This window comes from Schistocerca americana, chromosome 3, assembly GCF_021461395.2.
Source record: "Schistocerca americana isolate TAMUIC-IGC-003095 chromosome 3, iqSchAmer2.1, whole genome shotgun sequence".
Lineage (NCBI taxonomy): Eukaryota > Metazoa > Arthropoda > Insecta > Orthoptera > Acrididae > Schistocerca > Schistocerca americana.
In genome coordinates, this window is record NC_060121.1 from 325,020,606 (window position 1) to 325,036,523 (window position 15,918).

Here is a 15,918-nt window from a genome sequence, read left to right on the forward strand (position 1 = left end):
AAGGCTGCCGGATTGACGAGTACTCTTCGAATAGTATCGGCCGAACAAGGTTTTTGTACCCTACATCCTTCGTGGGTGGACTACACTCCCTGAGGAATCTCCCAATGAATTTCAGTCTACAATCTGCCCTTCCTTTTAGGTACACTTGATCCTTCCACTCTTAATCGCTGTGTACACTTACACCCATGTTTAAAGATGTGACTGCTTCCAATGATTATCTAGTGACCATGTAATCATATAACGGTTCTTCCGCTTATTTTTGCCTGGGAAGTGCAACTCAACTATTTTTGCGTAACTGGAGCATTTCCGCACGCGAATAACAGAATAGTGCGCGTCGGATTTTCTCAGCGCACACTGTAACCCGAATTAATGCTATTAAAGGTTGCTTTCGACTTCCGAAGCCAGAACCGAGAGACACCATATTGCAAAAAGTCTTTCTAAAGCTTAAATGCAGTATTTGGTGTTTTCGCATTATAACTTTTGTATTACGATAATCTGCTGTTTGATGTTATTTGACCGTTAGAGATTGATAAAAAAACGATTCTTTTGTGGCACAATGTATTATAATAAAATTTCGGGGAATGGTACTTAGTGGTTAAAAGTGTTGTTGTACCTGCAAGTGCAAAAGGTACGAATAGAAATAAAAAACTTTCCTGAAGATTTACTCACATAAGCAGAATGCCCACACAATATTGACAGCTGTGTTCGTAATTTGTGAAATACCTGTACATTTTTCGGATACAAAATTTTTCTTTGACGATAGTAGTAGGCGCTGTTTCTGATGAGCACCACTCTTCGTAATTTATCACCGATGCCATATATATATATATACTGAAGAGCCAAAGAAACTGGCACATCTGTCTAATATCGTACAGGGCCCCCGCGAGAACGCAGAAATGCCGCAACACGACGTGGCATGGACTCGACTAATTTCTCAAGTAGTGCTGGAGGGAACTGACACCATGAACCCTGCAGGGCTGTCCATAAATCCATAAGAGTACGACGGAATGGAGATCCCTTCTGAACAGCACGCTGCAAGATATCCCAGATATTCCCAATAATGTCCATGTCGGGGGAGTTTGGTGGCCAGCGGAAGAGTTTAAACTCAGAAGAGTGTTCTGGAGCCACTCTGTAGCGATTCTGGACGTGTGGGGTGTAGCATTGTCCTGCTGGGATTGCCCAAGTCCGTCGGGATGCACAATGGACTTGAGGGGGTGCAGGTGATCAGACACGATTCTGACGTACCTGTTAGAGTCGTATCTAGACACATCAGGGGGCCCATAGCACTCCAACTGCACACGCCCAACACCACTGAAGAGCCTTAACCAGTTTGAACAATCCCCTGCTGACATGCAAGGTCAATGGATTCATGAGGTTGTCTCCATACCCGTACACGTCCATCCGCTCGATACAATTTGAAACGAGACTCGTCCGACCAGGTAACATGTTTCCTTTCATCAATAGTCCAATGTCGGTGTCGATGGGTCCCGGGCAAGGCGTAATGCCTTGTGTCGTGCATTCATCAAGGGTACACGAGTGGGCCTTCGGCTCCGAAAGCCCATATCGACGAAGTTTCGCTGAATGGTTCGCACGCTGACACTTGTTGTTGGCCCAGCATTTAAATCTGCAGCAATATGCGAAATGGTTGTCTTCTGTCACGTTGAACGATTCTCTTCAATCGTCGTTGGTCGCGTTCTAGTAAGATCTTTTTCCGGCCGCAGCTATGTCGAAAATTTGATGTTTTACTTGATTCCTGATTTCACGGCACACTCGTGAAATGGTGGTACGGGAAAATCCCCACTTCATTGGTACCTTGGAGATGCGGTGTCCCATCGCTTGTGCGCCGACTATAACACCACTTTCAAACTCACTTAAATCTTGATAACCTGTCATTGTAGCAGCAGTAAAGGATCTAACAACCGCGTCAGACACTTGTTGTTTTATATAGGCGTTGCCGACAGCAGCGCCGTATTCTGCCTGTTTACGTATGTCTGTATTTGAATACGCATGCCTGTACCAGTTTCTGTGGCGCTTCAGTGTATACATATTTTGCCAGTCATTATGAAGGACATTGAATTTTACATGTTATATTTAATTTTTGACGACATAGTATTATATCTGTGTTAAGTTTGCTGGTTGGACATTTTCTGATACTGGTGATGACCTGGTGATAGAAGCTAGTAGTACCTATTTTTTCAGTCAGAAGCTTACCTTGACGATTATGACGTTATATACTAGTTTTCGTAAGGAATGGCTGTTTGTGAATTGTATAAATGTGAAAATTTTGTTCGAGAAAAACGTGGAAACTGTGGAAGCATACAAGACAGAAATACAAGCTTTGAGAAATTAGTAAAACGTGGATGAATTGATTGTTTGGTAGCATACACCTTTCGAAATATCGTGATGCGTGTTCTACTACTCGCAGTGTATGTAATTTTCACTCTTTATAACCCTTTGAAAATTCGTTTGTTTGTTCAAATCCGTTGGCAGCGATCATTTGTTCAGGAGGAAATGGCTTATTTTTAAAGCTCCGTTTTCAGTATGTTAAGCGTCCTTGAATTCATTGAGGTCGACTCATCTTTCTTTACTAAGCCAATTCTCAAAAATGCGTAATTAAGTTAATGCAGCGTTTTCACGCTTTTCCATTTCCGAACTAAAAGCTGTGTGGTTGGCACCACTAATCCAGCTGACAACGGCAGGTAGAAAGTGCTTCAGTAGTAGATCTTACTGCCTAGCACGTACCACGTAGTCGTTTCTGAGCGAAACAAATTCACTTCCACGTCTCATGTGTGTCGGGCCTTGATGCGTCCTCGGATAGTTCAGTTGGTATGAGCTTTGCGTTACTGAAGGAGTGAAACATTGAATGTAATTTATCAACAGTGTTATTCGCACGGCCAGGAAAGAAAATAATTGTTAATACCCGCCCCCTTAGTTTCTCGTGTGTTGCGCTGTTACAACAAAAACGCAACAGCCCAACACCAAATGAAGCTCTGCCTATATTCAGTGTACAGTACTTCAAGCTAGTCACAGGAGCATTAATTAGCTGGTCGGAGCAGTTTGCTATTTCGCAAAGCCTGCCAGCGACCCTCTCCGTTCCTGATTAGTGGACAGCCATCGCTTGCTAAAGCGAACAGATAACGAACATAACTCGTCACCGCTGAAGGTCACGACAGGAAAGGCATTAAGAGGACGCAGCACAAGAAATGCGATGGCCGTTCAGCCACAATGCCTTAACGCGTTAGCACAGTTTGCTCAGCAGCGGCGAAAGAGTCGATCGGTTTAAGAGAGCTTCAGGGACATTTAACGAGGTGATTTCTCTCGAGCAACCCGTCCTGACCATGCCAACGATGTACGAATAGCATTCGAAAGTATTGCGTACAGGAACGTACACTCCCGTCAAAGTTATTTATTTATTTTACTGAACCATACTGAGACACCGAGTCCTTTATTCACCAGTTGATTAGTTTAGCACAGGTGCTAATATTGCAATATATATATTTTTTAAATAAAAACTGTCCATGTGCGAATTGGACTCGCGCTCTGCGGGTTCCAAACAAACTTAATTACGTATATAAGCAGTTCAAGCATCCCTGGAATCGAGAATTTCTACGATTTCTGCCTGTTATCGACGTTCATACCGGCATTGTATCGGTCCCGGAAATTCCAAGACTTTTGAGAATGTTTTAATTTTTGAAGTCAGATAATAAATGTCAAAATTACAGTTAACAATTCTTCGATTTTTTTCATTTACTTGTACTGTGACACCTTGCTTCTTGCCAAATTTCGTGATTCGGTCGATAGGAAGCGTCCTGTAGGTTTTGATGAGTGTGTTTTCGAGTATCAAACTATGTGACGTAAATGGCCGTGTATTTTGATTGCATTGACTTAGAAGCATGAACTTATTCTACATCTACATCTACATCTACATTGATACTCCGCAAGCCACCCAACGGTGTGTGGCGGAGGGCACTTTACGTGCCACTGTCATTACCTCCCTTTCCTGTTCCAGTCGCGTATGGTTCGCGGGAAGAACGACTGTCCGAAAGCCTCCGTGCGCGCTCTAATCTCTCTAATTTTACATTCGTGATCTCCTCGGGAAGTATAAGTAGGGGGAAGCAATATATTCGATACCTCATCCAGAAACGCACCCTCTCGAAACCTGGCGAGCAAGCTACACCGCGATGCAGAGCGCCTCTCTTGCAGAGTCTGCCACTTGAGTTTATTAAACATCTCCGTAACGCTATCACGGTTACCAAATAACCCAGTGACGAAACGCGCCGCTCTTCTTTGGATCTTCTCTATCTCCTCCGTCAACCCGACCTGGTACGGATCCCACACTGATGAGCAATACTCAAGTATAGGTCGAACGAGTGTTTTGTAAGCCACCTCCTTTGTTGATGGACTACATTTTCTAAGCACTCTCCCAATGAATCTCAACCTGGTACCCGCCTTACCAACAATTAGTTTTATATGATCATTCACACACCACTAAGGAACCTTAGACCGTGGAGTCATACATAAATTTCAACGTAATACGTTTATCCTTTGCCGAGAAAAATAGATCTTAACAGACAAACAGACGGATAACAAATGACAAACAAATTTTTTTCGTGTGTTATGATTACAAATTAACAGCGTTAGGATGTTGTCCTTTAGTTGTACTGTGAAACTTTGCTTCTTGCCAAATTTCATGAATCTAGGTCAAGAGGAAGTATCGTGACATAAATGGCTGTACCTTTTGATTGAATTGATGTGGAAGCTTTAATTTCTTTACACCGCCAAGGGAATGTATACCTTAGTACGTGGTATAAATTTAAATTTGATACGTCTACCTCTTCCTCAGAAAAAGGATTTTAACAGTCGGACAGACAGGCAGACAACGAAGTGATCCTATAAATGTTCGTTTGTACCGATTGAGATACGAAACTCTAAAAAAGAGCTCCTCGTCCAGGCTTTGAAAGCCCAAGGGACGCCGACCGGCCGCCGCGTCATCCTCTGCCATGCGGCGTCTTACGGATGCAGCATGGAGGGGCGTATGAGCAGCACGCCGCTCTCCCGACCATTTTACCGACTTTTCAGACCGTGTAGCCGCTACTTCTCATTTAAGTAGCCCCTCACTTGGCATCAAAAGGCTGCACGCAGCCGTATCAGTCCTCCGAATAAGAAAAAATCCTTGCCTTCACCGGGAACCGAAATAGGATCATCGCCATGCCCACCATGTACGCTCACCACTCAACTACGGAAGCGTACTTAGTATACTACTACCCATGAAAATAACATAAGAATGTTTAGGGCACAAACAGAAGCAGACAGTCATTTTTGCATTGCTCAATACGCGAATGGAATAGGGCAGAAAAACGATAAAACTGGTACCATACACCATCCGCCTCTGCACAGTGGCTTATGGAGTACTGTATGTAGCCGCTAACTTCTAGAACCTCAAGAAAATAGAACATGAATGTGTAAAGAGGCAGTATCACTTTCCTGAGTGCTGCCCTTGGAATCATCTTGCTAACGGGTGGGAAAGACCTCGAGATTTCTCTCGTGCAAACATGCCGCGCCTGGCTGTATAAACCTCGTGAGCGGCTGACATTCCTGCACGCGCTAACTCTTTTTCTGTCAGTTCCCAATCCGTTGTTCTTTGTTTCCCGATTCATTCGTCACGGCGCCATTTCTTGGCAAAATTCTTCCGCTATCTGCTGAGAACTTGTTCTTCTCAGCTCCTTCTGGATGTTACTGATCAGGACGATGCAGTCGTCAAGGCTCTGGGCGCTCATTCGGGAGGATCTGGGGTTCAAATCACCGTCTGGCCATCCAGAATAGGATTTTCCTTAGTTTCCATAAATTTACACCATCAAACTTTGTGGGGATGTTACACCAGCCCCTGCCTACCTTTTGTTTGATTTTGTGTGCGTGTAGCGCATTAGCTGAACTGAAATTCGCACTCGCTTCAAATAATGGCGATCGCGATAGAAATTGTTATTGCTGCTAATTTGGTAGTCGCTGCGCTTGCGATCGGGCAATAATCGACCGTGAGCCCGAACTGGCTTCTTACGAAGCGAAAAGATAAATTGTGTGGCTGTGGTTGCCGTTTAAATAACCTTTCGCAAATCACAAGCAAGCACACGTGCATATGATATTAATTTTTGTGTCCCGGCTATTTGAACATATCTTTGGCAGTAGCTGATATAAACATTCACACTCACCAATTTGAATTTGATATTAATAACTTTTACGTAATGAATGGAAATGCGACCAAGAAAGTTAATTTTTTCCAGTAACTTTGAGCAATGCTCTAGTTTCCTCTCTCTGAACAAGAAAATACTTTTAATTACGTACACTTTAATTTTGCGGATATAAATAATATTTATATTCAGCTCTCAAGGTTAATACGGCCGTTTAATATCAATTTATATTTACTAACACTGACTAATCAATACTGCAGCAAACGGCCAATCCGATAATTAATTGATAGGATGGGATGGGGAGGCGGAAAATGACTTTTTGGATAAATGAAAGGTAACACATGTTGTTGTTGTTGTTGTTGTGGTCTTCAGTCCTGAGACTGGTTTGATGCAGCTCTCCATGCTACTCTATCCTGTGCAAGCTTCTTCATCTCCCAGTACCTACTGCAACCTACATCCTTCTGAATCTGCTTAGTGTATTTATCTCTTGGTCTCCCTCTACGATTTTTACCCTCCACGCTGCCCTCCAATACTAAATTGGTGATCCCTCGATGTCTCAGAACATGTCCTACCAACCGATCCCTTCTTCTAGTCAAGTTGTGCCACAAGCTCCTCCTCTCCCCAGTTCTATTCAATACCTCCTCATTAGTTATGTGATCAACCCATCTAATCTTCAGCATTCTTCTGTAGCACCACATTTCGAAAGCTTCTATTCTTGTCCAAGCTATTTATCGCCCACGTTTCACTTCCATACATGGCTACACTCCATACAAATACTTTGAGAAACGACTTCCTGACACTTAAATCAATACTCGATGTTAACAAATTTCTCTTCTTAAGAAACGCTTTCCTTGCTATTGCCAGTCTACATTTTATATCCTCTCTACTTCGACCATCATCAGTTATTTTGCTCCCCAAATAGCAAAACTTCTTTACTACTTTAAGTGTCTCATTTCCTAATCTAATTCCCTCAGCATCACCCGACTTAATTCGACTACATTCCATTATCCTCGTTTTGCTTTTGTTGATGTTCATCTTATACCCTCCTTTCAAAACACTGTCCATTCCATTCAACTGCTCTTCCATGTCCTTTGCTGTCTCTGACAGAATTACAATGTCATCGGCGAACCTCAAAGTTTTTATTCTTCTCCATGGATTTTAATACCTACTCCGAATTTGTGTGACTTATTAAACTGATAATTCGGTAATTTTCACATCTGTCAACACCTGCTTTCTTTGGGATTGGAATTATTATATTCTTCTTGAAGTCTGAGGGTATTTCGCCTGTCTCATACATCTTGCTCACCAGATGGTAGAGTTTTGTCATGACTGGCTCTCCCAAGGTTGTCAGTAGTTCTAATGGAATGTTGTCTACTCCGTGGGCCTTGTTTCGACTCAGGTCTTTCAGTGCTCTGTCAAACTCTTCACGCAATATCATATCTCCCATTTCATCTTCATCTACATCCTCTTCCATTTCCATAATATTGTCCTCAAGTACATCGCCCTTGTATAGGCCCTCTATATACTCCTTCCACCTTTCTGCTTTCCCTTTTTAGAATCTATATTCCGCAGAATTACACTTACATTTTCACACGAGAGCAGACAGGCAACTTTTTTTACAGATTTCGTCACCAATGGCGGCGATTGGGACGTACTTCCATGAAACGAGACAAAAGAGAGGTGTCCTTCTTCATCAAACGAACAATAACAATGATAATAATTTTACACCGTCAGTGATTTTATTTCAGTTACATATAAACACGTTGGTTCTTTTAATGGCAGTATGTTTTCACCACGCTTATATTTCAATGTTTGTTTGACATTACTGTCTTTGACACTCTGTTTAACTTATTTTCTGTCTTTATTCCGTCACTTATGAGAAAAAGTTTGCGGCAGGGATGGGACAATGTTCATCATGTAACTAGTATAAGATGATCGGACTTTCATTCCATTCGGAACTGTTGTCCATTACCAACATGAGTATGTCACCCAACGGCACGAATACTGTTGTATTCGTTGTGGTATGGAAGCAAACAGCCTCCGAATGTCACGTCGAGGAATTTCTAGAAATACCTGAAACACACAAAGAGCGTTGGGGTGAGACTGGAATGAAGGTATATGCCTTTCTACTGCTAGATTTTAATGTTTAATGTCCCGTCGAAGTCTTCCCACCGCATCTCGGACATGCTTTATTGGTGGCCAATCAGGACAATGGGTAGGCCATTCAAGGGTCCGTACAACCCTCAAGGCGATTTGATTTGAAGTTGTGAACTGCAGTGTGGGGTCTTGGATTATCCTGCAGGCATACGCGATTTAGTACCCTGCTCATGCTGGGTACGACAGTGGGCGTGACTGCATACCGAAGAGCATTCAGCCTCCCTTCAACAGTTACCAGATCAGCCCTGTTGTTATATAAAACGGTTTCCAACACCATGAGTTGCAGAATTATGGATCTTGAGCATCATTGCTCCCCGTAACCTGTCACCAGGTCGTCTATGATATGTTACTGTCACCAACAGAAACGAGATTCTTCACTGGAACCACATACAGCCATTCAATATTCCAGTTGACTCCAGCTCTAAACCAAGCAAGACTCTGTGGTATGGTGTCACAAAGCATGACTGCTCGAGATCTCAGCCTAGCTTCCGGTAATCTTTTTCCAGACAGTTCTTGGTGAAACTCAACCTGTAACCTCTGCCCATATTTCAGCTGTTGTCATCTGTTTATTGATCAGAGCCACTGGAACAATCCTACGATACTCTCGTGGTGTGGAATTCCTGGCAGCATCCGTGCTCACTGTTGTTGCTACACTGTACTCCACCGAGCGAGGTAGCGCAGTGATTAGCACACTGGACTCTCATTCGGGAGGACAACGGTTCAAACCCGCGTCCGGCCATTCTGATTTGGGTTTACCGTGAGTTCCCTAAAATAGCTTCAGGCAGACGCCGGGATGGTTCCTTTGAGAAAGCACGGCCGACCCTTCCCCATCCTTTCCAAAGGCTATGGGATCGATGACCTTCCCCAATCAATCAACCAACCAACACTGTAGTCCTGAGTCCATCTCGTCACCACTCGTTCTGTAATCATTGCATTAAAGTCAACCATGTGCGATCTGCCGATATGATGGCCTCATGTTCCTCATATCAATATTTCGCCCCTTCCAAAAGTCTGAAATATAGCCATAAGCTGCAAGTGCATGTCCTCTGGGCATGCTGTGGAGCGAAAGTTTCAGTAAAGTACTCACACCATATTGTATAGCAGTAGGCTTTTTTTCTGTATTGAAAATAAACTGGCATAGGGACGACATTTAAATCAATATATCGCACGTTCTTGGAAATACTTTGGTATCTGTTTGGTAGCGTTGAGGATCTGTTAGATGGTGGACAGCTTGGGCTTAGGAAAGGTAAAGGCACCAGAGACGCAGTTCTGACTTTGCGGTTGTCAGTGAAAACAAGAGTGAAGAAAAATCAAGACACGTTCGTAGAATCTGTTCAGTGGATTTGTCCATCTGAAGCAAAGCCTTCGACAGTGTGAAATGGTGCAAGATGTTTGAAATTCTCAGAAAAATAGTATTAAGCTATATGGAAAGACGGGTGATATACAATATGTACAGGAATCGAGAGGGAACTATAAGATTGGAAGATCAACAACGAAGTAGGTCTACTCGAATTAAAAAGGGTGTAAGAGAGAGATGTATCTTTCGCCTCTACTGTTCAATCTATACATCGAAGAAGCAATGATGGAAATAAATGAAAGGTTCAGGGGTGGAATTAAAATTCAAGGTGAAAAGATATCAACTGATATGATTTGCTGATGACATTGCTATCGTCGGTGAAACTGAAGAAGAATTTCATGATTTGCTGAATGGAATGAACAGTCTAATGACTACAGAATATGGACTGAGAGTAAATCGAAGGAAGACGGAAGTAATGAGAAGTAGCAGTAATGAGAACAGCGAGAAATTTAACATCAAAATCGGTGATCATGAAGTAAATTAAGAAATTCTGCTATCTAGGCAGCAAAATAACTAATTGACGGAGGAAGGAGGACATAAAAAGTAGACTAGCACCGGCAAAAAAGGGCATTCCTGACCAAGAGTTGTCTACTAGTATCAAATACAGGCCATAAGTCGAGTAAGAAATTTCTGAGAATGTACGTTTGGAACTCAGCTTCGTGTGGTAGTGAAACACGAAATGTAGGAAAACCAGAACAGAAGAGAATCGAAGCATTTGAGACGTTGAGCTACAGAAGAATGTTGAAGATTAGGTGGACTGATAAGGTAAGGAATGAAGAATATATGAAAAACACTGAAAACAAGAAGGAACGATGCTAGGACATCTATTAAGACATCAGTAATAACTTCCATGATATGAGAGAATGTCGGAGGAAGACAAGAGATTGGAATACCTTAAACAAATAATTGAGGAGGTAGGTTGCAAGTGTGTGCTCTGATATGAAAAGGCTGGCATAGGAGAGAACTTCGTGGCGGGCTGAAACCAACCAGTCAGAAGACTGATGACTAAAATAAAAATAAAAAAGCATTAAGTTTAAGAGCTCATGATGCAACATTTCCCATTTCCGCCAATGTAGTATTTGATATAGTGGATGGATGTATGTGGCGAGCCAGACAAGTGACATCTAGTTTTTTCGGGTCGTGCACATGACTGACACGCTGCTATGGTGTCCCTCCGCCCCCATCCTCTCGCCTGCTCGCTGTCGGAACAAGCGCATCGCCTGCTATCGGGTGTCACCACTTCCGCATCGTCACTATCGCTCTCGAGGAAGCTGTCTGTCCCTTCCGGTACGAGCTTCCAACAACTCCTATGTGATGGGATCTGAAGCAAAATCTTTATTCTTAATGCCTTTCCTGTGGTCCAGACTCGAGATGTAAATGTTACGGTATACGCTTAAGTATCTTCGACTCATAGGTCACATAAAATTTACAGACGATTAAGAAATTCGTGCTCGGAGGGTGTTTTTCCTAAATGCTGTAAGACTTACATACTGTGTGAACAGCGCTTGCTGGAATGTCTGGAAGCAGTTCTCCAGCTTAGGAAAGGAACGGGTGGCAGGGACAAAGAATCCAGTGAAATCTTTTTAAGTGTATTGTCTGAAAACTACCTTGAGCAGTTAAACAGAGAACCGACTCGTGGTGATAACATATTAGACCTTCTGGTGACAAACAGACCCGAACTATTTGAAACAGTTAACGCAGAACAGGGAATCAGCGATCATAAAGCGGTTACTGCATCGATGATTTCAGCCGTAAATAGGAATATTAAAAAAGGTAGGAAGATTTTTCTGTTTAACAAAAGTGACAAACAGCAGATTTCAGAGTACTTGACGGCTCAACACAAAAGTTTTGTCTCAAGTAGAGATAGTGTTGAGGATCAGTGGACAAAGTTCAAAACCATTTTACAATATGCAGTAGATGAGTATGTGCCAAGCAAGATCGTAAGAGATGGAAAAGAGCCACCGTGGTACGACAACTGAGTTAGAAAACTGCTGCGGAAGCAAAGGGAACTTCACAGCAAACATAAACATAGCCAAAGCCTTGCAGACAAACAAAAAGTACGCGAAGCGAAATGTAGTGTGAGGAGGGCTATGCGAGAGGCGTTCAATGAATTCGAAAGTAAAGTTCTATCTGCTGACTTGGCAGAAAATCCTAAGAAATTTTGGTCTTATGTCAAAGCGGTAGGTGGATCAAAACAAAATGTCCAGGCACTCTGTGACCAAAATGGTACTGAAACAGAGGATGACAGACTAAAGGCCGAAATACTAAATGTCTTTTTCCAAAGCTGTTTCACAGAGGAAGACTGCACTGTAGTTCCTCCTATAGATTGTCGCACAGATGACAAAGTGGTAGATAACGAAATAGACGACAAAGGGATAGAGAAACAATTAAAATCGCTCCAAAGAGGAAAGGCCGCTGGACCTGATGGGATACCAGTTCGATTTTACACAGAGTACGCGAAGGAACTTGCCCCCCTTCTTGCAACGGTGTACCGTAGGTCTCTAGAAGAGCGTAGCGTTCCAAAGGATTGGAAAAGGGCACAGGTCATCCCCGTTTTTAAGAAGGGACGTCGAACAGATGTGCAGAACTATAGACCTATATCTCTAACGTCGATCAGTCGTAGATTTTTGGAACACGTATTATGTTCGAGTATAATGACTTTTCTGGAGACTAAAAATCTAGTCTGTAGGAATCAGCATGGGTGTCAAAAAGGACGATCGTGTGAAACACAGCTCGCGCTATTCGTCCACGAGACTCAGAGGGCCATAGACACGGGTTCCCAGGTAGCTGCTGTGTTTCTTGACTTCCGTAAGGCGTTCGATACAGTTCCCCACAGTCGTTTAATGAACAAAGTAAGAGCACATGGACTATCAGACCTATTGTGTGATTGGATTGAAGAGTTCCTAGACAACAGAACGCAGCATGTCATTCTCAATGGAGAGAAGTCTTCCGAATTAAGAGTGATTTCAGATGTGCCGCAGGGTAGTGTCGTAGGACCGTTGCTATTCAAAATATACATAAATGGCCTTGTGGATTACATCGGAAGTTCACTGAGGCTTTTTGCGGATGATGCTGTGGTATATCGAGAGGTTGTAACACTGGAAAATTGTACTGAAATGCAGGAGGATCTGCAACGAATTGACGCATGGTGCAGGGAATGGCAATTGAATCTCAATGTATACAAGTGTAATGTGCTGCGAATACATAGAAAGAAATGTCCTTTATCATTTAGCTAGAATATAGCAGGTCAGCAACTGGAAGCAGTTAATTCCATAAATTATCTGGGAGTAGGCATTAGGAGTGATTTAAAATGGAATGATCATATAAAACTGATCGTCGGTAAAGCAGATGCCAGACTGAGATTCATTGGAAGAATCCTAAGGAAATGCAATCCGAAAACAAAGGAAGCAGGTTACAGTACACTTGTTCGCGCACTGCTTCGATATTGCTCACCAGTGTGGGATCCTTACCAGATAGGGTTGATAGAAGAGATAGAGAAGATCCAACGGAGAGCAGCGTGCTTCGTTACAGGATCATTTAGTTACGGAGATGATAGATAAACTGCAGCGGAAGACTTTGCAGGAGAGACGCTCAGTAGCTCGGTACGGGCTTTTGTTGAAGTTTCAAGAACATACCTCCACCGAGGAGTCAAGCAGTATATTGCTCCCTCTTACGTATATCTCGCGAAGAGACCATGAAGATAAAATCAGAGAGATTAGAGCCCACACAGAGGCATACCGACAATCTTTCTTTCCACGAACAATACGAGACTGGAATAGAAGGGAGAACCGACAGAGGTACTCAAAGTACCCTCCGCCACACACCGTCAGGTGGCTTGCGGAGTATGGATGTAGATGTAGATGTAGTAATAATATCTTCCTCTCGTTCTTCTTCAGTTCAAAGACGTGGTGTCCCGCCTGTTCCGATCTCACTCTAGCCATCTATTCTGCTGTCTTCTGACATCTCGTTTTCCTTGTGGTTTGTAATTCAGTTATTGTTTTATTGCTTTTCCTTCTGCCATCGTTTCGATCTGTTCTAGTCCTTTTATTCACTTTTGTTTTATTAATTCGTTAACCGAATTTCTTCCATTCTCAGCTCTTATGCCTCCATTTCATCCTGTTCTCTTAGACTGTAAAGCAGATGCCAGACTGAGATTCATTGGAAGAATCCTAAGGAAATGGAATCCGAAAAGAAAGGAAGTAGGTTACAGTACACTTGTTTGCCCACTGCTTGAATATTGCTCACCAGTGTGGGATCCTTACCATATAGGGTTGATAGAAGAGATAGAGAAGATCCAACGGAGAGCAGCGCGCTTCGTTACGTGTCAAAAAATTCATTTCAGTGGAAAGACTGTATGAATCAACAGAATTTTTTACCGTATTATACCAAGACTCATGCATGCTAATTTATGTTACCTATAACAAAAAAATTGAAAATGCTTAAAGTGGATTTAATTTTGTACTTCTGCGTTTTCAGAATGGCCTGGGGGACTGCGCTGATGTAATCAGAAAGAGAGAAGTTGTTGGCGAGATGTTACTGGTAAGTGAATTTGTATTATAACTCTTGGCATAAATGATACGGATATACTCGTGGAACTTCCGTTCATTTTTGTTATGCACTTCGACAACAACACTTCAAACGGCTAGTGAGCTACACAGCTGTATACGATCACTGATACACGCCACGTATATTGATTTGTAACACTTTTACGAAAGTGAGTAATAAATTTTAGCAATAACAAAAAGAAGACAGTGAAGTTGTCATTTTTTACGTTTTTCTAAGATCCTTGAAAGGTATGAAATATGACATTACTGGACTATTTGGATGCGATTCTCTGTGTGACTTACAGACGAGAAACTATTAGCAAATAAAAGGCATGACTTTTTGCAGACAGGCGTGATATGCTTATACAATAACGTCAAGTTCTGTTCGCCGTAATTCGAGCCAAAACATTTTCGAATGCGATTTTTTTTCTATGTCTTCCGTCTCCTGACTGGTTTGATGCGTCATGCTCAAATTATTACTTTCACGTACACACGGTGGGCTGTTTTTGTTATGAATGTGGCCGCCCAAAGGTACAAGACGTTTTTCCTATCTGAGACTGTAGAAATGGCGGCAGCTGCAGAGCACTGCTGAATTCCTAGTGCGTCAGATTTTTCCGCTGGTTCAGGAATCTGATAATAAGGCGATGTGTCGTCAGTTCAAATACTGAAAATTATAAAAAAAAAATCCTCCAAATATCTTCTTCAAAAGATAATACGGCGACATAAAAGTGAGAGATTATTTCAGATGAGGTATTGACGTGGGATTCTCTTTGTTATTTCGTAAACACACACAGTTTTTTTTTAACTGGAACAATCAACTCCTAAGTAATAATTCATGTAAGTGGCGTAGTGTCTATTTATTTAAATATTTTCACTCACAAAGCTAATCAATGCTAGGCCTCACAGTAAATGACTCTGATAATAATTGCACCGTTCCAAGTTTAATTTCCATAGCACAAAAGTTCGTGTAATTGTTACTTTCTATTCACAAAGCCCAGTCTTGCGCTATAGCCCATTGGCTCATATCTTCTGTCAGTCAAATAATTTGTCTTCTCACGCTATGTACACTGTTGCATCGTCCATTCACACTTCCTTTTACGTAAGTCCAAACCATTTCACATTTCCTGTTTCTTGATTACATATCTTCTCTCTTGATAAGCCTTCTGTGTCGATAAGTGTTAGCTCAGTCTTCCTTCTCTTCCGTCTCAACTTGATCGACGCTTGTTCCCCTCATTCAGGATTTGAAAAATTTATGCACGGAAAAACAAATACTAAAATTGTAATCAAACGTCCAACAACGACGCCATGATGAGTTTTTGACAAATTCTTCATTACTCTCATTCCGATCTTCTGAGAACTGTTTCAGTCGAATCGCCTCTTTAAATCGTCGCTCTTTCTGTCTCCAATCCTCTCGTCACTATCCGAATTTGGATCAACATAACTTACTCCTTCCGTAATTACCGAACGCTAAAGCTTCCGCGAACACAACATCGTCACAAAAACGTACTTCTCACTCTGTCTACCTTCAACTGTTCTCTCCTCAGTGTTTATTAAAAGGATAAATGTTAACGTATCTGGTCATAGCATTTTGTATTACGTTAATACTATATAAAATTGATATTAACTTTAGATGAAACTCAACAAACCCCCATTTACAGATTAATTGGACTCTTTT

The 15,918-nt window shown here is 42.1% G+C and overlaps 1 protein-coding gene across 1 annotated transcript in view; it reads left to right on the forward strand.

Annotated features, from left to right (window-relative positions):
- LOC124607061 (uncharacterized protein DDB_G0284459-like) overlaps positions 1 to 15,918 on the forward strand; it is a 415,556-nt gene that overhangs the window by 164,020 nt on the left and 235,618 nt on the right. Inside the window, exon 2 of the mRNA XM_047139238.1 lies at positions 14,176 to 14,238. Coding sequence (XP_046995194.1) covers positions 14,176 to 14,238 — 63 coding nt within the window. The remainder of the gene's footprint in view (positions 1 to 14,175; positions 14,239 to 15,918) is intronic.